We start from the raw sequence: 24,109 nt of genomic DNA, 5'->3' as shown, positions 1-24,109 counted from the left end.
ATTAGGGATTTTGAGGAGGTATAATTTCTACTTGATTCTTATGATAAGATTGAATATATATTTTTACTATGCTGCTGTACATACTAAATCTCTAGATTAACAATTGACTCCATAATACTGTATTATGTCTTCTGACTAAGTATAATAATTATTTAACTTTTATGACAAGATCAAATATGTAATATTGCTGTATCTATTAACATTCACGGTATCTTCATTTTTATCTTTATTATATTTTATTTTTTGAATTGTTATGACACTGTTTTTATCCTGTATTTTAATCATGTTTGTATTTTTTGTCTGATAATGTTTATTTATGTATTTATTGTATATTGTATTTTAATTTGTTTTAGGTGCTATTATCCTCTATTAGTAACATTCCAATTAGGGTTTTTTTAAGTTTTAATGTAAAAAGTTTTTTGTAAAGTATAAGCGGGTGTGCAGTTACGTTGAAATTATGATGGCCATTTAAGGTGGTCTAGTCCCTCGTAATAATAATATTCTGACATTAGTGGGTTGCTCTTATAATCATCTCAGGGCATATTGGAGCGGCTAATAAGTGATCCACCTTAATTTCTATTGAATTCGGCATCCCGACCACGTGACGGTTCTAGGACCAATCACGCGCTCTGCTTTTAAGCCAATCAGATTCCCTGGTTTTTGGACCATATTTCAGCCGCGTCTATTTGAACTTGATGTTACACACTCTGTATTTACCCCTCTGAGGAAGAAGTTTATCTTCGAAACGCGTCAGGGACTGTGATGCGTGTGTTTTGAGTGCATGTCACTCTTGAATTGGTGCTGTATTCACCCTTCTGGTTCCCCTACCTTGATTTGTTTTTACCTGCTACTTACCTCATATTGATTGAGGTCTTGCTTGTGAGTGCTATTTAACTTTTCTGTTGTTTTGTGTATTTAAATAAATACGTACTTCACTATATTTATGATATATTCTATTCACATATACCCCCTACACTCTGAGAGGTGAGGAGTACATTGGAAAGGGGATCTACCGTACTACAGGAACGACACATATACTGGTACTGGATCCTCTGGATCCTGTGTTATTTTGTGGGATTTTGTATAGGAGGCCTAAGTGAGCACTGCTCTATCCAGACATAGCGGCTACTTACCTCATATGGATTGAGGTTTTCTGAAGTAAGTGTTTTGCTATCGGGGTCTTGTACCCCACATTACTTATCAGGGATTATCTTCTGTGTTGGGAGTCTTATCTTTGTGCTGTGGCGGGGAAACACCAGCTTTTATTTGATTTTAAGTATATATATATATATATATATATATATATAAAATAAAAATCCATTAAAATTATGGTGGAGATAAAAATCTGAGATTAAGATCCTCCATGTCTCAAAAGTAAATAAATACAAAATGTTTGCATAGGAAATTAGCACATCCAGGCAAGTTCCCCGCTTGCTTTTCCCCAGTAAAACTCCATGTACAGTGTTACCAATGCACAAGAGAATTCTGGGTAAGATATGCAAATTAGATATGCAAAATCTTAAATTTTTTTGCTTCAAATACTGTTGTAACACAGCGATCCCTTAATAGGGTGATTGCAGCAATACATAAACCACTGCTAGACAGCCTGTTTCGTTCTTTTTAGAACTCAGAAATCTGAGATTTTGCATATCTTACCCATAATACTCTTGTGCATTGGTAACAATGTACATGTAGTTTTACTGGGGAAAAGCAAGCGATAAGTTCCTATGCAAAAAAATTGTATTGATTTTTTTATATATATATATATATATATATATATATATATATATACATATATATATATATATATATACACACACACACAGTATGTGTGTGTGTATATGTACAGGTGAAAAAACTATTCTAAAATGCAAACCTTTTGAATAATATATTTTTTAATCAAATTATGAAAAAATTACAATTTATCCTGACTAAGTCACAATCTTCTCTGCATGTGTCTTTAGTTTGTTTTTTTCTGTTATAAAATGCAAATAATAGTCTATATTTATTTAAAAACAACAACTTTTATCGATACTGTACCATCTTCCTGAGGGTGCTATGTATACAGATGTATTAAACATGATATAAAACAGGTTACATGTATAAGCTGTATTATGCCATGTAAATATTGTCTAAATGACATGATATTGCTTTTACACTTGGTTCCATCCCCTCCCCAAACTGTCCCATTTTACAGATGCAAATATTCCAAAATCCAAATTATTCTGAAATCCAACTAAAGGGACACTAAACCCAACATTTTTCTTTCATGATTCAGGTAGAGAATACAATTTTAAACATCATTCCAATTTACTTCTATTGTCTCATTTTCTTTATTCTTTAGATATCATTTGTAGAAGAAATAGTGATGAGGCATCTATGTGCAGCCACCAATCAGCAGCTACTAAGCCTATCTAGATATGCTTTTCAGCAAAGGATATCAAGAGAATGAAGCAAATTAGATAATAGAAGTAAATTAGAAAGTTGTTTAAAATTGTATGTTCTTTCTAAATCATGAAAGAAAAAATTGGGTTTCATGTCCCTTTAAGTATCTTCTACAGGATTGATAGCGCCAGGGGCCATTTTCTATTGTTTAGAAGTTATGGATGAAAAATAATAGAACATAGTACATTAAACTAATTAAAAAAAATAATTAATGTAATTCTGGGCTAGATTACAATTGGAAAACTAAACTAAAACTAAATGTGCACCAAACACAATATAAATACATTTAAAAACACATGTACACTCATATATACACTGTCTAATAAAAATTAGACATAAATATTATTTAAAAAATGTATAAGGGTTCATAGGTATATGGTATATCACAATGTATTTTACAATAAAGTGCTACTACAATATATATATATACATGTCTAAATATGTGTGTGTGTGTATATATATATATATGTGTTAGAGATGTGCATTCTGAGGTTTTCCCAATCTCCTCATGTATAATTTTTGTCCATTTCTTTTTTATGTTCCCAGCCATGATTGACACAGTAATTTTAAACAAATAGTGAGGGTAAAGTGGACATCCTGGTGGTGTTCTAGGGGATAGTCTTGATATGTCTATTAATAGTGATGATAACAGTGACATGATAAATACTATGCATTGTACTGATTATCTTTTCTCTTGTAGGATTTCCTTATGAGAAAGTGGTGCAGAGGGTCTTGTACCTTCAGGTCCTAGATTACGATCGATTTAGTCGCAATGATCCTATTGGTGAGGTTTCCATCCCTCTTAACAAGGTGGATCTAACGCAGATGCAATCCTTCTGGAAGGAGCTGAAACCGTGCAGTGATGGGAGCGTAAGGATAATCATATTACAACATATGTATATATTTATTTAAGGAACACATCAGTTTAAAATGTCCCTGTCAATGGCTGTCATGCTGTTGAAGTGACCTCTAACCTCGGGACAACCAAACGAACAAGAAAGAATCTTATCAATTAGAAATTTCTGTAATCAGTGGAGATTCATTGCCACACATACACCCTATGACAATGAGCCTCCTAGCTTGTTAGGGTGCTTTGAAGGCAGGCGTGGGGACCACATAGGGTCATAATATAGGGACAGTAAAGTCAAAATTAAACTTAAATGGATTGGATAGAGCATGACATTTTAAACAACTTTCCAATTCACTTCTATTATAAATGTTGTTTAGTTCTCTTGGTATCCTTTATTAAAGAGTAATCCTAGCTGAGCTCGGGAGAGCACACATGTCTTAAAGGGACAGTCAAAATTAAACCTACACTGACTGGTTCGAGCATGACATTTAAAAAAAAAACTTTCCAATTTACTTCAATTTTGCTTAATTATCTTTATTCAAGAGTGATCCTAGGGGAGCTCTGGAGTGTGCACGTATCCATAGTCACCTGGCAGCAGCTTTTGCAACATTTTTTATAGCAATGTTATACATTAATACAAAGAGTGTTAAAGACACGTGCAAACTCCTGAGCCTACTGCTTTAAAGAACAAAGCAAATTTGGTAATATAAGTGAACTGGAAAATTGTTTCAAATTGCATGCTCTGAGTCATGAAAGTATAATTATGACTTTACTGTCCCTTTAAGGTCATCTCAAACAAATTGTTCTGCCTAACGTCTTGCACTTGTTAATCTTAAAAATAGCCAATAATCTACATAAAATCTGAATCTGATTTCAGTCCTTAAAGGGACAGTCTACACCAGTATTTTTATTATTTTATAAAATAGATAATCCCTTTATTGCCCATTCCCCAGTTTTGCATAACCAACACTGTTGTATTAATATACTTTTTACCTCTGTGATTAATTTGTATCTAAGCATCTTCTGGCAGCCCCCTGATCACATGGCTTTTTATTTATTATCTATTGACTTTCATTTTAGCCAATTAGTGCAGTCTGCCCCAAGCCACTGGTGTGATCACAATGTTATTATCTATATGGCTCACATGAACTAGCTCTCCCCTGTTGTGAAAAGCAAATTAAAAAACATGTGATAAGATGTGGCCTTCAAGGGCTTAGAAATGATCATATGAGCCTACCTAGGTTTAGCTTTCAACTAAGAATTCCAAGAGAACAAAGCACATTTGTGAATCATGAAAGTTTATTTTTGACTAGACTGTCCCTTTAAAACTCGAGTGTACAGATGCAGACAGGATATGCTGCATATATTATAGCTTCATTTAGGCAAATTACTTATTTAGTGATCTAAACAGATACTTTACAAAATCGTGATGGGGATTAATGATATTATTATGGACAAATTCAGTTTTGTTATAATATGGAACAAAAATAAGTAGAAAAACTAAAAGTAAATAAGTAGAAAAAACACTTTCAAATTTATTTCTATTATCACATTTTCTTCATTCTCTTGGTATCCGTTGTTGAAGAAGCAGCAATGCACTACTGGGAGCTAGCTGAACTCATCAAGAGAGCCAATGAGAAGAGTCATATTTGAGTAGCCACCAATTAGCAGCTGCTGCTCCTGAGCATACCTAGGTTAGCTAAGGTTACCAATAGAACAAACAAATTAGAAGTAGATTGTATAGTTGTAAAACATCCCAGGCTCTGTCTGAATCATGAAAGACATTCTGGGTATCTCTAAGGACCTGCTTCTGTTTAGCTGCATAAAACACAATATAAGATGATTGGATGAGGAGGTCATTGTAACGCTGTTGTCCTTCACACGTGATGGCCGTGTCCCCTGGATGAAAGTGCATGAGTCAGCTGTTCTCATTGCCAGGCGCCAGCACAACCTGACAGTAGCTCATCAAGTAGAGAGCCATCAGGGATCACTTGTGCCAGCTTTATATTATATATAGCCCCATACTGACTTAGTTCATCTAGATACACTCATAAGAGTACAAAAAGTAAATGCTCTAATGTGCTAAATCATTAGATTATGGCTCTAGTGCAGTGACCTCAAAGTACCGGTCCTGGGGCCATATGTGGCCCTCAAGATAGATTAATCTGGCTCCTCCCTTGTTTATTAGGTAAACTATAAATTTGGCCCCATCAATTGTTTAAGGGTTCTAAGAGGTGTAACAAGTTGTTGTTCGATACAAAGAACATCATGCATTGCCCAGTGTAGACTCCCATTATGCACTGCTTGGATAAATATCACTTTGTATTCAGTTCCAGAATGATCACTTCACTTGGCACTTACAAGATAAATATATACTGTGTATGTCTGTTGTGAACTACAACTCCCACCATGCACTTCTACTTGGGTAAATGTCACTTCCAGTTTCTAGTATATCCAGTTGCAGAGCACTCTGTTCAAGTGGCCCCCATGGGAGAAGAACACTTGGCCAGTGGCCCCCCCAGATACAATGAGCTTGATACCCCTGCTTTAGTGGTTACATATAACTATGTGTTTAACTTCTACATAGGTGTTAAACACATAGTTAAAATAAGTTCCAGGGCAGCAATGCATAATTGGAGCTACTACATCTGTTGAGCCAATAGCAAGAGGCATATGTGTATAGCCACCAATCAGCAGCTAGCTTCTAGTAGTGCTGCTCCTAAGCCTACATGTGTGTTTTTCCACAAAGTATACCAAGAAAACAAAGTAAATCTGATAATGGACTTAAATTGAAAAGTTTCTTACAGGGATATGAGACCCACATTTTTCTTTTATGATTCACAAAGAGCATACAATTATAAACATCTTTCCAATTTACTTCTTTACTTTCTAATATGCTTATTTCTCTTATTATAATTTGTTGAAAAGCATACCTAGGTAGCCATAGGAGCTGGGAGCTAGCTGCTGATTGGTGGTTGCATATATATGCCTCCTGTCTTTGTCTCACAGATATGTTCAGCTAGCTCCCAGTAGTTCATTGCTGCATCTTCAATAAAAGATATCACAAGAATGAAGCTAAATTGATAGTAGAAGTAAATTGGAACGTTATTTAAAGTTGTATGCTCTCTCTGAATCATGATAGAAAAAATGTGGGTTTCATGTCCCTTTAACAAGCTACATTCATAAAAACACATTGACAGTTATCATCAATATTGAATATCTTAAAGGGGCAGTAAGCTTACAAACGAATGTTAAATAATTCTGCACATAGTGCAGAATTATATTTTTTTTTAAACGTTTATTTTTCCAGAACGCCGCTCCTTGCTCTCCTGAACGGGTCTGGTTTTTCCTCCGCACTGCAACACTGTGTAGTCACAGCGTGCCCGGTCGCGCCATTAAACTGAATGTAGCTTGCTCCCGCTCTGGTCTAGTAGCAGGAGAGAGCTACATTCAGTTTAATGGCGCGACCGGGCAGTAGTAGGGCAGGCTGTGACTAGACAGTGTTGCTGTGATGCGCTGAGGAAAAACCAGACACGCTCAGGACAGTAAGGAGCGGCGTTCTGGAAAAATAAACGTTTAAATAAAAATCCTTTGCAGTACTGTAATGCAGTGCTTTCCAAACTGTGTGTCGTGACACATTAGTGTGTCGGCAGCAGTGTGTCGGTGTGTCCCTGCTTCAGCACAAATGTTTTTAATTTTTTTTTTTTGGTTTCTGACTTTCCGCCTGCTTGCTACGCATATCACATGGTTGACTCAAGAATGATACCTAGTGGGTCACAGATCATCTTAACCTATTGGCGTAGCTCAGTAGGAACTGAAACTATTCCCATTGGCGGCTTTGGCGGCACATTGGCTTGTGACTGCACATATAGTCTACTTAATCGGCTCGTGACTGCATGTGTAGTCAGTGAGTGGGACAGCAGTGTGTTTGCAGCGCGTGCAGTAGTCAGTCTGACTCACGAAGCTCTGAGGGCGGCAGTTTAAACGCTGAGCTGAAGTCAGAAGTCAAAGTGAGGGTTTTTTGCAGCTAGCTCCCAGTAGTGCATTGCTGCTCCTGCACTTGATATATGGATAAGAAGGGGAAGCTTAAAAATGCTTGATGATGAAATGCGATTGTCTTTATCTAATATTCCACCAAATATTCAGAAACTGTGTTCATCCCATCAACCTCATACATCCCATTAAAATAGTAAGTAGCTATTGGGGATATTAATTCTTGCACGTACATACTGTTACTTGTAAATATATTTCGTTATTATATAATTTATGTATCTGTCTGTATCTCTTAAAACAAGTTAGTTTAACCTCCTGTTTGCTAGTACAACTGAATTACTGTGTCGCGAGATTATGTAGGTTTAAAAAGTGTCCCCAACATGAAAAGTTTGGAAACCTCTGCTTTAATGTATAAATCTGCCACTAAGCTAATGATAAATAATTATTCACTATGTGCAGAATTATATAACATTAGTTAGTAAGTTTACTCCCCCTTTAAGGAACCTGTCACCCATATGCTAAATCACTTGATGCAGCATAACTGGAAAAAGCTAGAGAATATCACATAAACATTTCTGAGCAAAATAGGAAGATTTTATCCCTCATTTGAGTGAGTGCTCTGTAAGAAGTTGTCAGTCAGCTACTCTTTTTATTGTCATCTGCATAGTGAAAAACACAGCCAATCAGTACTGCACTCACTCAAAATCAACCAATCAGCATCATCAGTGCTGCACTCACTCAAAAACAACCAATCAGCATCATCAGTGCTGCACTCACTCAAAAACAACCAATCAGCATCATCAGTGCTGCACTCACACTTTGCTTTACTGTTATCTCATGGGATATTTGACATAATCGTGTGAAATTTCATATTAAACTTCATAAAACTGAAAATGGAAATAAAATGATTGCGTTGCACATGCCAGATACTCTCTTCCTTGTAAGTCCTGGAACAAGCATCCTGATTGGCTGCTTAAAGTCCCTTTACAATGGGATGTGTCTACTGGGGAGGTAAAATATCTTCCTGTTTTTACCTAAATGATATTTTCTTGTCAGTATTTTACAGATGTGCTGCATCACCTTCAAGTGTTTTGCTTCCTTGATTATTTGTGCAAATTCATCATCTGTCCTACATGTTTCTTATATTTTGTTTTTCATGTGTTTATAAGAACATAACAGTGTAAAAATAAAATGCTGTAGGTGTTATATGCAAGCACTAGTGCTATAATATAATGTGTGTTTAACCTGCAAAGATTAATTCAGCTTCAGAACATTACTGGGAGCTAGCTGAGCACATCAAGTGAGCCAACGATAAGAGGCATACATGTGCAGCCTGAGACTAGGTTTACTTTACAACAAGGGATAACAAGATAGGGTTGTCACTTCTTCTGGGAAAAAATACCGGCCTTATCCATTAGCATACATTTGTATAAGTAATTATACAGCATAAACTAGGAACTAAGACTATTAGGACTGATTTGAAATAATGATTTATAATTATATTCAAACACATATACCCTAATACTATCTTTATTTCTATATTTAATTATTATTTTCATCTTTGACCTGAACCTTAAAAATATTGGCCATGCCGCTAAAACACAGGCTGGGTGTCACCCCTATATGTAGAACATTGTTTCTCAACCGCGGTCCTCAAATAACGCCAACAGGCCAGGTTTTCATTATAGCTGAACCTGTGCACAGGTGAAATAATCATCTTATGGGTGAGAGCAGGTTAGTAACCATGGTTACTGATCAGCTGATTACTTCACCTGTGCACTGGTTCAGCTATAATGAAAACCTGGCCTGGGGGAACTTGAGGACCGCAGGGACAAAGTACATTTAAAGGGACAGTGTAAACCAAAATTGTTATTGTTTAAAAAGATAGATAATGCCTTTACTACCCATTTCCCAGCATTGCACAACCAACATTGATATATTAATATAATTTATAACGTTTAAACCTCTAAATTTCTGCCTGTTTCTAAGGCACTACAGACAGCCTCTTATCACATGCTTTTTATTAGCTTTTCACAACAGGAGACTGCTAGTTCATGTGGGCCATATAGATAACATTGTGCTCACTCCTGGAGTTGTGCACAACACTGCACTAATTGGCTAAAATGCAAGTCTGTCAAAAGCACTGAGATAATAAGGGCGTTAGTTCATGTGTTTCATATAGATAACATTGAGCTCATGCATGTGATTTTATTGAGGAGTGAGCACTGATTGGCTAAAATGCAAGTTTGTCAAAATAACTGAAATAAGGGGGCAGTCTGCAGAGGCTTAGATACAAGGTAATCACAGAGGTAAAAAAAGTATATTAATATAACAGTGTTGGTTATGCAAAACTGGGGAATGGGTAATAATAGGATTATCTTTTTAAACAATACAAATTCTGGAGTAACTAAATTTTGCCATTATGAAACTTTCTAATTCAAGCAAGCTATTCTGAGGGATTGGAATCCAGTACAGAGTGCCTGAAACTGTATAAAAACACTAAAAATCCTGTTTTCCTGCTCTGGTCCCATGTCCCACAATGCCCTGGGGCAGATACGCAGCGTGTAATTACAGTCAGGCTGTGAGCCAGCGAGCAGACAATAGCTCACATCTTGCTTTTCTCTGCTAATGATGTAATTACATGTTCACGCAATGGATATTTACGCCACCTGTGATCTGTGTGAGTTGTAACGAAGCAGCACATACCGCTGGCACTAAGGATGTTTGTAAATTGGACCATAACATAATATTAAAACTGAATTACCCAAATTCTAGATTACGATAAAAAGAGAAAACAATTTTAAGGAGCACAAAATACAGTAGATTTGAATGACAAATACGCAATATAAAAACTATGCAATAGCGCTCACTTACATGCCTATTAAATGCCTATTAACAATGGTTACCAAGAGAATAAAGCAATTTTTTATAATAAAGTAAAGTAGGACGTTGTTTAAAATCAAATGCTATATATAAATCATGAAAGAAAAATTTTGGTCTTAAAGTGAAGGTAAAGTTACCTTGATCGCAATATCTAATAATACTTGTTCCCCTAAATCAATAGTAGTTTCATTCATAATTTTTTTAAATTATGACTAGAAACTGAGTTTTTGCAGTTAATACTCACTTTTTTTTCCTCCGTAAATTCAACCCGTCTTTTTGTTTTTAATGTCAGGTCACGCTTTTTGACAAGCCTATTGAAATTCTAGCTATTAGGCAGCCGTCAATCTATGTCATCCACCTCCCGGATGACCTGTGCATGAGTTCAGAATTATTTTTGGGTCTTGAAAGACAAGCACGCTCCCGTTTCGCGCATGCCTATTGAAATTAATATTGAATTGGGCATAATACGTTAGAGGAGAAGAATGACGTCTGCGCATTGGAAAATAAGTAGCAGATTACTGCATGCGCATTACTGATAGCAAGCGCCGCTATGCGCATGCACAGTTCAAGAGATCATCGTGAACACGCTTTGTAGACACGTATAGAGCGGGTGGGACCGCTCTATATACGTCACTCTAACTAAGATAAGGAAATAGCTGTTGGGAGGAGTCAGGATAGTAACGGTAGGCAACTATAAAACCTATTTATTATATTAATTTATAAGGTATTGTGGAAAAAATGTTAGCGATTTAGTTTTAGACTATAAGTAATTCATTAGTGTATTCAGATAGGTAAAACTTTACCTTCACTTTAATGGTTCTTTAACTGTTATGACTGCAAAATTTAAAGGGACATTACAGAGAATTTGTTTTTCGTTTCATCAAAAAGTAATAGTAACATAGTAGTTGAGGTTGAAAAAAAGACTGAAGTCCATTGAGTTCAACCTATACAAATCTAATATACTTACAAAAATCTTCAGTTGAGATTAAATTAATCCCATGAAAAGGTGACCCATTTAACACAAGCAATCATATCCATGAATTCTGTTTCTAGCCAGAAATGTATCCAAACCATTTTTAAATGTATCTAAGGTGTTGGCATTCACTACCTCCTTTGGTAATGAGTTCCACAATTTCATTGCGTTTAGAGTGAAAAAATGTTTCCGTTGCAGGAGATTAAATCTCCTTTCCTCCAGCCTTACAGTAAATTATGACCTCTTGTCACAAATAATTTTCTTGGAATAAACAGAGCCTCTGCCATCTCTGTATATGGGCCTTGAATATATTTATATAAAGTAATCATGTCACCTCTCAAGTGCCTTTTTTTCTAGAGAAATTAGACCCACTTTGGCTAGCCTCTCCTCATAGCTTAAATTCTCCATTCCCCTTATTAGCTGTGGCCCTTCTCTGAACTTTTTCTAGGTCTGCAATGTCTTTTTTTGAGATCAGTCCCCATAACTGCACACCATACTCAAGGTGAGGTATTACCAGGGATTTATATAGTGACAGAATTATGCTTTCCTCCCTTGAAGCAATGCCTCTTTTAATACATATTTTTTGTTTTTATTTAAAAGCAAAAGAGCTTAAAACTTTAGGGCAATTCAGTACAAAATGCTTTTATCAGGGCAACCTTTTTTTAGGAAAGGGAATTTTTTATATTATGTAAAAGAGCTATGATCACTGTAGGGAAATGCCCTACCAAATACCCTTTAGGGCAAATTTTAGAGTAGGTCTTTTTAGATTGGCTTTTTGTTGGGGGGTTTACTAATATTGTAGAATGGGGTTGTATTTTATAGAGCAAAAGAGCTAAATCGCTTTAGGGCTATGCCGTACTATTGCTATAGTAACCTTTAGTGTTAGTATAGGTTTTTTTTATTTTGAGGTTTTGTTTTTTTTAACAGGGACTTTAGTTTTAGAATAGACATAACTTTTTTTTTTCTTTTTGGTAGTTTGTTGTTTTGTTTTGGTAAAGTGTTTTTTATTTTTTTTTCTAATTTTAGTGTTTTTTTATTTCCTATAATTTGGGGGGTGTTAGGTTAGAGGTGTGGGGGGTTAGGTGTTAGGTAGTTAAGTAGTGTAGGGGTAGTTTGTGTTGAATGGTTGTGACAGTGGAGGGGTTAATGGGTTAGAGGGTTTATTAAGTTGGGGTGTTGTGGTGGTGTAGAGGTTAATTAGCGTAGGGGGATAATGGATTGGGCTATTAGCGGGGTAGGGGTTAATAGGGTGGAAGATTTCCTGCGGTGGGCTATTAGCAGTTTAGACGTTAATATGGTAGGAGGTTTGTTGCGGTGGGCTATTGTTGGTTTAGGGGTAAGGTAGTGTAGGGTTAGTGTGTGCGGTGGGTTTTGTCGGTTTAGGGGTACATAGGTATAGTTATTAGACTCTGTGTAGTATATTCCAAAGGCATCCTTTACTATACATATATTGCCAGCATAACCACCCTTTGGGATGTATAGCAAAACACCTCTCGGCGATGCCACCTGTTAACAATGGTGTCAGAAGCTTGGAATATATTGCTGGCTAGTTATGTCTTTTGATCATGGGGGCCACTATAACCTAGTTCTGGAGAAAGTAGGTCTCCTCTGGGGATATTGCATATTTTTATGAACCTTGGGAAGAAAATATATTGTAGCTGTTTTTGGAGCACTTATTAATAGGAAATATTTTTTTTGTGTAGGGGGAGGGTAGGTCCTTATGGAATATTAACATTTGTCTATGTGAAAGCGCATATTCATTATCATATTTTTAATATTCTTAACATTAAATATTACAGCAGAATAGTTACATTTTGGTAATTACGCCTTAGTCAATTTTTTGGTAATAATCTGCTAAACAAAGCCAGGAATCCAGTGAGCCTCATTACAGCTCGCTAACTAGCGTCAGCCCGATTATTCCCACTGCAACGCTCAGGCAGAGAGGAACAGCACAGCAGCTGGATAGTTAGCAACGCTAAAGCCCTCATGCACACAATACACTTCATTGGTGCTTAACCTCTGCTTGTGCAAATCAATTTACAGGCACAGTTTAACATCACATTTATAATATGCAGTTAAATGAAATTGTATTATTGTTTATTAACACTCTTAGTTGATTACTTAGGCCTAGATCCTTTGAAAGTCGGCAATTGCGTCGGCAATTTTTAGTCTAATCGAGCCGTCACATACCCGGTGCAGCAGACAAGTTACACAAGTATATTTTACATGTCGGGCACAGTTTTTACTCCTATAAACGAACTTAGAGCTGGTGTCGCAAGTTAGTATCACATATGCAGCGCAAGGACTTATGGAGATATTTTGCTCCATTTTCTGCTTGCCACACATAGGCAGGTGCAGCAAGCTTTGCGCACAGTAAAAAAGTACTGTAACTCCCTGGAAGCCTTAACAAACACCTAACGCATGTGCAATATCAACTCCTAAACAGCCATCCCACCACAATGCAGTCACTAATAAAATGTATTAACCTCTAAACCGTCATCCACTCACATAGCAAACTACCTAATAACCGTATTAACCCCAATCCGCCATCCACCCACAAAAAAAACTACCTAATAAACCTATTAACCCCTAAGTCACTATCCCCCACAACGCAAAGTATTAAACTAAAAACTAACCCCCTTAACCACAATTAAAATACACTGAAATATAATTAAAAAGATACTAACTACCTTCAAAAATAATAATAAAAAATAAATTACTAAACAAAAACTAACATTGCAGAAAGTAAAGAACCCTAACATACAAAAAATTAAAAAGCTAACATTACAAATAAAATAAAAAATCTACCATTACAAAACAAAAGAACACTAAAACTACAAAAAATTAAAAAAAGCTAACATTACAAATAAAATAAAAAAATCTACCATTACAAAACAAAAGAACACTAAAACTACAAGAAATAAAAAAGCTAACATTACAAAAATAACAATCGAAATTATCCAAAATAAAAAAAAATATTCATATTCTAATTCCCCGTTAAAAAATCCACCCCAAAATAAAAAAAAACCCTATTCTAGAAATAAATTACCAATAGCCCTTAAAAGGGCATTTTGTAGGGCATTGCCCTAAAGTTAACAGCTCTTTTGCTAAAAAAAAATAAACAAGCTACCCTCTAACATTAGATCCCCCCCCCAAAAATGAATAAACCTAACTAAAAAAAGCCTAATCTACCCATTGCCCTGAAAAGAACATTTTGTATGAGCATTGCCCTCAAAAGGGCATTCAGCCCTTTTTCAGCCCATTAAAAATAAAAAAGCCCTAATCTTTAAAAAAAAGCACCCCCAAAATAAAAGAAAACTAACACTAACCCCAAAATTGGTACTCACCATTGATGAAGTCCGGCGATCCATCTTCATCCCAGCTGCGAAAGATCTTCATCCAGACGGCTCCATCTTCATCCATCGCAGGACCAACTTCTATCTTCATCCCGGTGGCGGCGGGTGCTCCGACGAGGTCTTCATCCAGGTGACACAGAGATCCTCTTCATGCCATCTCCTGCCACACACTGAAGATTGAATACAAGGTACCCCTTTTATATAGGGGTACCCTTGCATTCCTATTGGCTGACCAATTCAACTGCTGTAAGACGCTTTCATCCTATTGGCTGTTTTGAATTTGCTTAGCACCCTTTTTTTACTAAAAGTACAGGTTAACGAACAGCGGTTGTTAAGATTCTCTTCATGCCATCTCCCGCCACACACTGAAGATTGAATACAAGGTACCCCTTTTATATAGGGGTACCCTTGCATTCCTATTGGCTGACCAATTCAACCGCTTTAAGACGCTTTCATCCTATTGGCTGATTTGAATTTGCTTAGCACTTTTTTTTTTTAACTGAAAGTACTGGTTAACGAACAGCGGATGTTAAGAGGTTAAAGGGACATGAAACCCAAAATTTGTTCTTTCATGATTAAGATAGAACATTTCATTTTAAACAACTTTCTAATTTACTTCTATTATCATTGTTTTTGTTCTCTTGGGCCTAGATTTAGAGTTTGGCGATAGCCGTGAAAACCAGCGTTAGAGGCTCCTAACGCTGGTTTTAGGCTACCTCCGGTATTTGGAGTCACTCAAAAAAGGGTCTAACGCTCACTTTTCAGCCGTGACTTTTCCATACCGCAGATCCCCTTACGTAAATTGCGTATCCTATCTTTTCAATGGGATTTTTCTAACTCCGGTATTTAGAGTCGTGTCTGAAGTGAGCGTTAGAAATCTAACGACAAAACTCCAGCCGCAAGAAAAAAGTCAGTAGTTAAGAGCTTTCTGGGCTAACGCCGGTTTATAAATCTCTTAACTACTGTACTCTAAAGTACACTAACACCCATAAACTACCTATGTACCCCTAAACCGAGGTCCCCCCACATCGCCACAACTCGATTACATTTTTTAACCCCTAATCTGCCGACCGCCAACTACGTTATCCTTATGTACCCCTAATCTGCTGCCCCTAACACCGCCGACCCCTATATTATATTTATTAACCCCTAATCTGCCCCCCACAACGTCGCCGCCAGCTACCTACAATAATTAACCCCTAATCTGCCGACCGCAAAGAGCCGCCAGCTACATTATAGCTATGTACCCCTAATCTGCTGCCCCTAACACCGCCGACCCCTATATTATATTTATTAACCCCTAATCTGCCCCCCTCAACGTCGCCTCCACCTGCCTACACTTATTAACCCCTAATGTGCCGAGCGGACCGCACCGCTATTATTATAAAGTTATTAACCCCTAATCCGCCTCACTAACCCTATAATAAATAGTATTAACCCCTAATCTGCCCTCCCTAACATCGCCGACACCTAACTACAAACATTAACCCCTAATCTGCCGACTGGAGCTCACCGCTATTCTAATAAATGTATTAACCCCTAAAGCTAAGTCTAACCCTAACACTAACACCCCCTAAGTTAAATATAATTTTAATCTAACGAAATTAATTAAATCTTATTAAATAAATTATTCCTATTTAAAGCTAAATACTTACCTGTAAAATAAATCCTAATATAGCTACAATATAAATTATAATTATATTATAGCTATTTTAGGATTAATATTTATTTTACAGGTAACTTTGTATTTATTTTAACCAGGTACAATAGCTATTAAATAGTTAAGAACTATTTAATAGCTAAAATAGTTACAATAATTACAAATTTACCTGTAAAATAAATCCTAACCTAAGTTACAATTAAACCTAACACTACACTATCAATAAATTAATTAAATAAAATACCTACAATTACCTACAATTAAACCTATCACTACACTATCAATAAATAAATTAAATACAATACCTACAAATAACTACAATGAAATAAACTAACTAAAGTACAAAAAATAAAAAAGAACCAAGTTACAAAAAATAAAAAAATATTTACAAACATAAGAAAAATATTACAACAATTTTAAACTAATTACACCTACTCTAAGCCCCCTAATAAAATAACAAAGCCCCCAAAATAAAAAAATGCCCTACCCTATTCTAAATTACTAAAGTTCAAAGCTCTTTTACCTTACCAGCCCTGAACAGGGCCCTTTGCGGGGCATGCCCCAAGAAGTTCAGCTCTTTTGCCTGTAAAAAAAAACATACAATACCCCCCCCCTAACATTACAACCCACCACCCACATACCCCTAATCTAACCCAAACCCCCCTTAAATAAACCTAACACTAAGCCCCTGAAGATCATCCTCCTACCTTGTCTTCACCTCACCGGGTATCACACCGATCCGTCCTGGCTCCGATATCTTCATCCAACCCAAGCGGGGGCTAGACATCCACTGAAGAAGTCCAGAAGAGGGTCCAAAGTCTTCATCCTATCTGGGAAGAAGAGTAGATCCGGACCGGCAACCATCATCTTCCAAGCGGCATCTTCTATCTTCATCCGATGAGGACCGGCTCCATCCTGAAGACCTCCACCGCGGACCCATCTTCATCCGGCGACGTCCAACTGAAGAATGACGGTTCCTTTAAGGGACGTCATCCAAGATGGCATCCCTCGAATTCCGATTGGCTGATAGGATTCTATCAGCCAATCGGAATTAAGGTAGGAATATTCTAATTGGCTGATGGAATCAGCCAATCAGAATCAAGATCAATCCGAATGGCTGATCCAATCAGCCAATCAGATTGAGCTTGCATTCTATTGGCTGATCAGAACAGCCAATAGAATGCAAGCTCAATCTATCTTCCCGGACAGGATGAAGACTTTGGACCCTCTTCTGGACTTCTTCAGTGGATGTCTAGCCCCCGCTTGGGTTGGATGAAGATATCGGAGCCAGGACGGATCGGTGTGATACCCGGTGAGGTGAAGACAAGGTAGGATGATCTTCAGGGGCTTAGTGTTAGGTTTATTTAAAGGGGGTTTGGGTTAGATTAGGGGTATGTGGGTGGTAGGTTGTAATGTTGGGGGGGGGTATTGTGTTTTTTTTTACAGGCAAAAGAGCTGAACTTCTTGGGGCATGCCCCGCAAAGGGCCCTGTTCAGGGCTGGTAAGGTAAAAGAGCTTTGAACTTTAGTAATTTAGAATAGGGTAGGGCATTTTTTTATTTTGGGGGCTTTGTTATTTTATTAGGGGGCTTAGAGTAGGTGTAATTAGTTTAAAATTGTTGTAATATTTTTCTTATGTTTGTAAATATTTTTTTATTTTTTGTACTTTAGTTAGTTTATTTCATTGTAGTTATTTGTAGATATTGTATTTAATTAATGTATTGATAGTGTAGTGTTAGGTTTAATTGTAGGTAATTGTAGATATTTTATTTAATTAATTTAATGATAGTGTAGTGTTAGGTTTAATTGTAACTTAGGTTAGGATTTATTTTACAGGTCATTTTGTTATTATTTTAACTAGGTAACTATTAAATAGTTCTTAACTATTTAATAGCTATTGTACCTGGTTAAAATAATTACAAAGTTACCTGTAAAATAAATATTAATCCTAAAATAGCTATAATATAATTATAATTTATATTGTAGCTATATTAGGGTTTATTTTACAGGTAAGTATTTAGCTTTAAATAGGAATAATTTATTTAATAAGAGATAATTAATTTCGTTAGATGTAAATTATATTTAAGTTAGGGGGGTGTTAGTGTTAGGGTTAGACTTAGCTTTAGGGGTTAATACATTTATTAGAATAGCGGTGAGCTCCAGTCGGCAGATTAGGGGTTAATAATTGAAGTTAGGTGTCGGCGATGTTAGGGAGGGCAGATTAGGGGTTAATACTATTTATTATAGGGTTAGTGAGGCGGATTAGGGGTTAATAACTTTATTATAGTAGCGCTCAGGTCCACTCGGCAGATTAGGGGTTAATAAGTGTAGGCAGGTGGAGGCGACGTTGTGGGGGGCAGATTAGGGGTTAATAAATATAATATAGGGGTCGGCGATGTTAGGGCAGCAGATTAGGGGTACATAGGGATAATGTAAGTAGCTGCGGTTTACGGAGCGGCAGATTAGGGGTTAATAATAATATGCAGGGGTCAGCGATAGCGGGGGCGGCAGATTAGGGGTTAATAAGTGTAAGGTTAGGGGTGTTTAGACTCGGGGTACATGTTAGGGTGTTAGGTGCAGACGTAGGAAGTGTTTCCGCATAGCAAATAATGGGGCTGCGTTAAGAGCTGAACGCGGCTTTTTTGCAGGTGTTAGGTTTTTTTTTCAGCTCAAACAGCCCCATTGTTTCCTATGGGGGAATCGTGCACAAGCACGTTTTTGAGGCTGGCCGCTTGCGTAAGCAACTCTGGTATCGAGAGTTGAAGCTGCGTTAAATATGCTCTACGCTCCTTTTTTGGAGCCTAACGCAGCCTTTATGTGGACTCTCAATACCAGAGTTATTTTTATGGTGCGGCCAGAAAAAAGCCGGCGTTAGCTTTTCGGGTTGTTAACGACAAAACTCTAAATCTAGCCGTTGGTATCTTCTGTTGAAAGAGCAGGAGCATGAACGTGTCTGGAGTATATGGCAGCAGTTTTATACTAGAATGTTATACATTTGGAAGACCCGTAGATGTCAGCACTATTTCCTGTCATATAGTGCTTTAGAAACATACTTAAGTATCTGTTCAATAAAGAATCACAAGGTAACAAAGTATATTTAATAAACTGGAAACGTTTTAAAAATTGTCTGCTCTGTCTGAATCACAAAATACATTTTGGGGTTTCTTATCCCTTTAAGTTATTCACACAATAAAACAAGCGCTCTCTTCATTACAGTTATAAAGATTATAGCATCTCACCTGCTGTTGTGCTTCTAACACTGCACAATACAATAATAATATCACTGTATTTCTATTCCCAGCATGACAATCCTCAGCTATATGGTTCCCTGCTTAGAGAAACCTGTTCTTACTAAATAAAAAACTCAACCGCAGTAGAAATGGAAAAGATAGCTACACTCTAAGACAGTTTGGTTGTCTTAAAGAGACAGGAAGGTTACAAATAAAATGTTCTATTTACTTTTATTTTCAACTTTACTTTGTTCTCTTCGTTTACTTTGTTGGTAAGCATGTCTAGATATGCTCAGTAACAGAAATGCTTTGTATTCTTTGTTGAAAACCATATCTAGATATGCTTAGGAGTAGCAATGCAGTACTGGGAGCTAGATGATGATTGTTGGCTATATATCTGTTGTCACTGGTTCAGCTAGCTCCCAGTAGTGCATTGCTTAGCAGGTGTTAAATACATAGGGGTTGATTCCGATGTTTGTTTTTGTTTGTTTTTTGGTAAAAAGGGCACTTTTTGTTATGGCTTGATCACAATTGCAGGTTTTCAGCTGTTCCTTGCAAGTTGAGAATGGCCTAGATTACAAGAGGAGCACAATCAATAGACATGTGCACGCTACCTATCCAAAAATCTCTTCAACAAAGAATAACAGAAATACAAAGCAAATTTGCTAACAGAAGTAAATTGGAAACTTTTTAAAAATGGTATTCTCATATCCCTTTAAGGATGAATATATACAGGACAAAACACATGTATGCCTTAAAATAACGTATTTCATTCATATTTATAGATTTTTTTATTATTGAAATATTTTTTTTAACAGTCATTTAAAGGGATATGGTATATGTTTGGAAAGGGCTTAAATGTGTATATGTATTTCATAAAAGTACAGGCAATTATCACATTTAGGCAAAAATCCCGCTTTTACCCAGAAATACCCTGCATACATTACCAATGCAGCACTTACCAATAGGGAATTGCAGTATCAGAAGCAAAAGGCCTGAGATGTTTTATATCTAATTTGCATGTCTTACCCAGAATCCTCCAGTGCATTGGATATTTCTGGGAAAAGGGGAGATACATGGATAGATAGACGTGCTAATTTCCTGTGCACTTATTCTGTTACTATATATATATATATATATATATATATATATATATATATATATATAGAGAGAGAGAGAGAGAGAGAGAGAGAGAGAGAGAGAGAGAGAGAGAGAGAGAGAGAGAGAGAGTATATATGTTATTATTTAATATTATGTTATATTCAAAGCCCTAAAATTAATGTTATTTCTCTTGTTAAGTGTAGTCAGTCCACGGGTCATCCATTACTTATGTAATATATCTCTTCCTAACAGGAAGCTGCAAGAGGATCACCCAAGCAGAGCTGCTATATAGCTCCTCCCCTCACATGTCATATTCAGTCATTCTCTTGAAGCCTAACTAAAGATAGGTCGCTGTGAGAGGTCTGTGGTGTTTTTTAACTTAGTTTACTTCTACAATCAAAAGTTTGTTATTTTAAATGGCACCGGAGTGTGCTGTTTATTCTCAGGCAGCATCAGAAGAAGAATCTGCCTGCGTTTTCTATGATCTTAGCAGACGTAACTAAGATCCACTGGCTGTTCTCATCTGAGGAGTGAGGTAACTTCAGAGAAGGGGAATAGCATGCAGGGCCCCCCTGCAAAGGAGGTATGTGCAGTAATTATTTTTCTGAGGAATGGAATTGACTGAGAAAATACTGCTGATACCAATGTAACGTAAGTTCAGCCTTAAATGCAGTGAAAGCGACTGGTATTAGGCTGATGAGTGTGTGTACACTGAATGTATTTTTCTAAGGAATGGAATTGACTCTGAAAATACTGTTAATACTGAAATAATGTATGAGCCTTAACTGCAGTAAAAGCGACTGGTAGCAGGCTTATTAATAACAATTCATAACTTTTCAAATGTATGTTTAAAACGTTTACTGGCATGTTAATCGTTTTTTGTGAGGTACTTGGTGATAAAACTTATTGGGGCATGATTTTTACCACATGGCCATCTTTGTTTTCTGCATAGAAACAGTTTTCTGAGCTTCCCCACTGTTGTAATATGAGTGGGAGGGGCCTATTTTAGCGCTTTTTTGCGCAGTAAAAATTCAGTCACAATCTGTCTACTTCATCCTCCATGATCCAGATCGTCTCTAGAGAGCTCAGGGGTCTTCAAAATTCATTCTGAGGGAGGTAATCAGTCACAGCAGACCTGTGACAGTGTGTTTTGACTGTGAGAAAAACGTTAATTATTAAATTGTTATCCGTTTTTGGGGTTAATCATCCATTTGCTGGTGGGTGCAATCCTTTGCTAACTTAATACATTTACTGTGGAAAATTGGTTGCTATAGCTATTTTGGTTCATTGTTATTTCAACTGTGACAGCTTTTTGTGCTTCTTAAAGGCACAGTAGCGTTTTTTATATTGCTTGTAAATTTATTTAGAAAAGTATTTCCAAGCTTGCTAGTCTCATTGCTAGTCTGTTTAAACATGTCTGACACAGATGAATCTCTTTGTTCACTATGTTTAAAGGCCAATGTGGAGCCCAATAGAAATTTGTGTACTAATTGCATTGATGCTACTTTAAATAAACGTCAATCTTTACATGTAAAGAAATTATCACCAGACAACGAGGGGGAAGTTATGCCGACTAACTCTCCTCACGTGTCAGTACCTTCGCCTCCCGCTCAGGAGGTGCGTGATTTTGTGGCGCCAAGTACATCAGGGAGGCCCTTACAAATCACTTTGCAAGACATGGCTACTGTTATGACAGAAGTATTATCTAAATTGCCAGAATTAAGAGGCAAGCGCGATAGCTCTGGGTTAAGGATAGAGCGCGCAGATGAGGTGAGAGCCATGTCAGATACTGCGTCACAGTTTGCAGAACGTGAAGACGGAGAGCTTCATTCTGTGGGTGACGGATCTGATCCAGGGAGACTGGATTCAGAGATTTCTAATTTTAAATTTAAGCTTGAGAACCTCCGCATATTGCTAGGGGAGGTATTAGCGGCTCTGAATGATTGTAACACGGTTGCAATTCCAGAAAAATTATGTAGGTTGGATAGATACTATGCGGTACCGGTGTGTACTGACGTGTTTCCTATACCTAAAAGGCTTACAGAGATTATTAGCAAGGAGTGGGATAGACCTGGTGTGCCTTTTTCCCCTCCTCCCATATTTAGGAAAATGTTTCCTATAGACGCCACCACACGAGACTTATGGCAGACGGTCCCTAAGGTGGAGGGAGCAGTTTCTACTTTAGCTAAGCGTACCACTATCCCGGTGGAGGATAGTTGTGCCTTTTCAGATCCAATGGATAAGAAATTAGAGGGTTACCTTAAGAAAATGTTTGTTCAACAAGGTTTTATCTTACAGCCCCTTGCATGCATTGCGCCTGTCACTGCTGCGGCGGCATTCTGGTTTGAGTCTCTGGAAGAGGCCATTCGCACAGCTCCATTGGATGAAATTATGAACAAGCTTAAAGCACTTAAGCTAGCTAACGCATTTGTTTCTGATGCCGTCGTACATTTAACCAAACTTACGGCTAAGAACTCCGGATTCGCCATCCAAGCGCGCAGAGCGCTATGGCTTAAATCCTGGTCAGCTGACGTGACTTCTAAATCTAAATTGCTTAATATTCCTTTCAAAGGGCAGACCTTATTCGGGCCCAGCTTGAAAGAAATTATAGCTGACATTACGGGAGGTAAGGGCCATGCTCTACCTCAGGACAGGGCCAAATCAAAGGCCAAACAGTCTAATTTTCGTGCCTTTCGTAACTTCAAGGCAGGAGCAGCATCAACTTCCTCTGCTCCAAAACAGGAAGGAGCTGTTGCTCGTTACAGGCAGGGCTGGAAAGTTAACCAGTCCTGGAACAAGGGCAAGCAGGCCAAGAAACCTGCTGCTGCCCCCAAGACAGCATGAAGAGAGGGCCCCCTATCCGGAAACGGATCTAGTGGGGGGCAGACTTTCTCTCTTCGCCCAGGCTTGGGCAAGAGATGTCCAGGATCCCTGGGCGTTGGAGATCATATCTCAGGGATATCTCCTGGACTTCAAAAATTCTCCTCCACGAGGGAGATTTCATCTTTCAAGGTTATCAGCAAACCAAATAAAGAAAGAGGCGTTTCTACGCTGTGTACAAGACCTCTTACTAATGGGGGTGATCCACCCAGTTCCGCGGACGGAACACGGGCAGGGATTCTATTCAAATCTATTTGTGGTTCCCAAGAAAGAGGGAACCTTCAGACCAATCTTGGACTTAAAAATCCTAAACAAATTTCTAAGAGTTCCATCATTCAAAATGGAAACTATTCGTTCCATCCTTCCCATGATCCAAGAGGGTCAGTACATGACCACAGTGGACTTAAAGGATGCCTACCTTCACATACCGATTCACAAGAATCATTATCGGTACCTAAGATTTGCTTTCCTAGACAGGCATTACCAGTTTGTAGCTCTTCCCTTCGGATTAGCTACGGATCCAAGAATCTTTACAAAAGTTCTGTGCTCACTTCTGGCGGTACTAAGACCGCGAGGCATAGCGGTGACTCCGTACCTAGACGACATTCTGATACAAGCGTCAAGTTTTCAAACTGCCAAGTCTCATACAGAGATAGTTCTGGCATTTCTGAGGTCGCATGGGTGGAAGGTGAACGTGGAAAAGAGTTCTCTATTACCACTTACAAGAGTTCCCTTTCTA

The 24,109-nt window shown here is 37.5% G+C and overlaps 1 protein-coding gene across 1 annotated transcript in view; it reads left to right on the top strand.

The window, feature by feature from the left end:
- Positions 1 to 24,109, top strand: part of LOC128636223 (synaptotagmin-7-like) — a 990,418-nt gene that overhangs the window by 897,199 nt on the left and 69,110 nt on the right. The window contains exon 11 of the mRNA XM_053689266.1: positions 3,146 to 3,315. Within this exon, the coding sequence (XP_053545241.1) occupies positions 3,146 to 3,315 (170 nt within the window). The remainder of the gene's footprint in view (positions 1 to 3,145; positions 3,316 to 24,109) is intronic.

The sequence above is a fragment of the Bombina bombina genome, chromosome 7, assembly GCF_027579735.1.
Source record: "Bombina bombina isolate aBomBom1 chromosome 7, aBomBom1.pri, whole genome shotgun sequence".
Taxonomy (NCBI): domain Eukaryota; kingdom Metazoa; phylum Chordata; class Amphibia; order Anura; family Bombinatoridae; genus Bombina; species Bombina bombina.
Note: the sequence above shows the minus strand (reverse complement) of the source record. Positions and strands in the feature narration are given on the sequence as shown.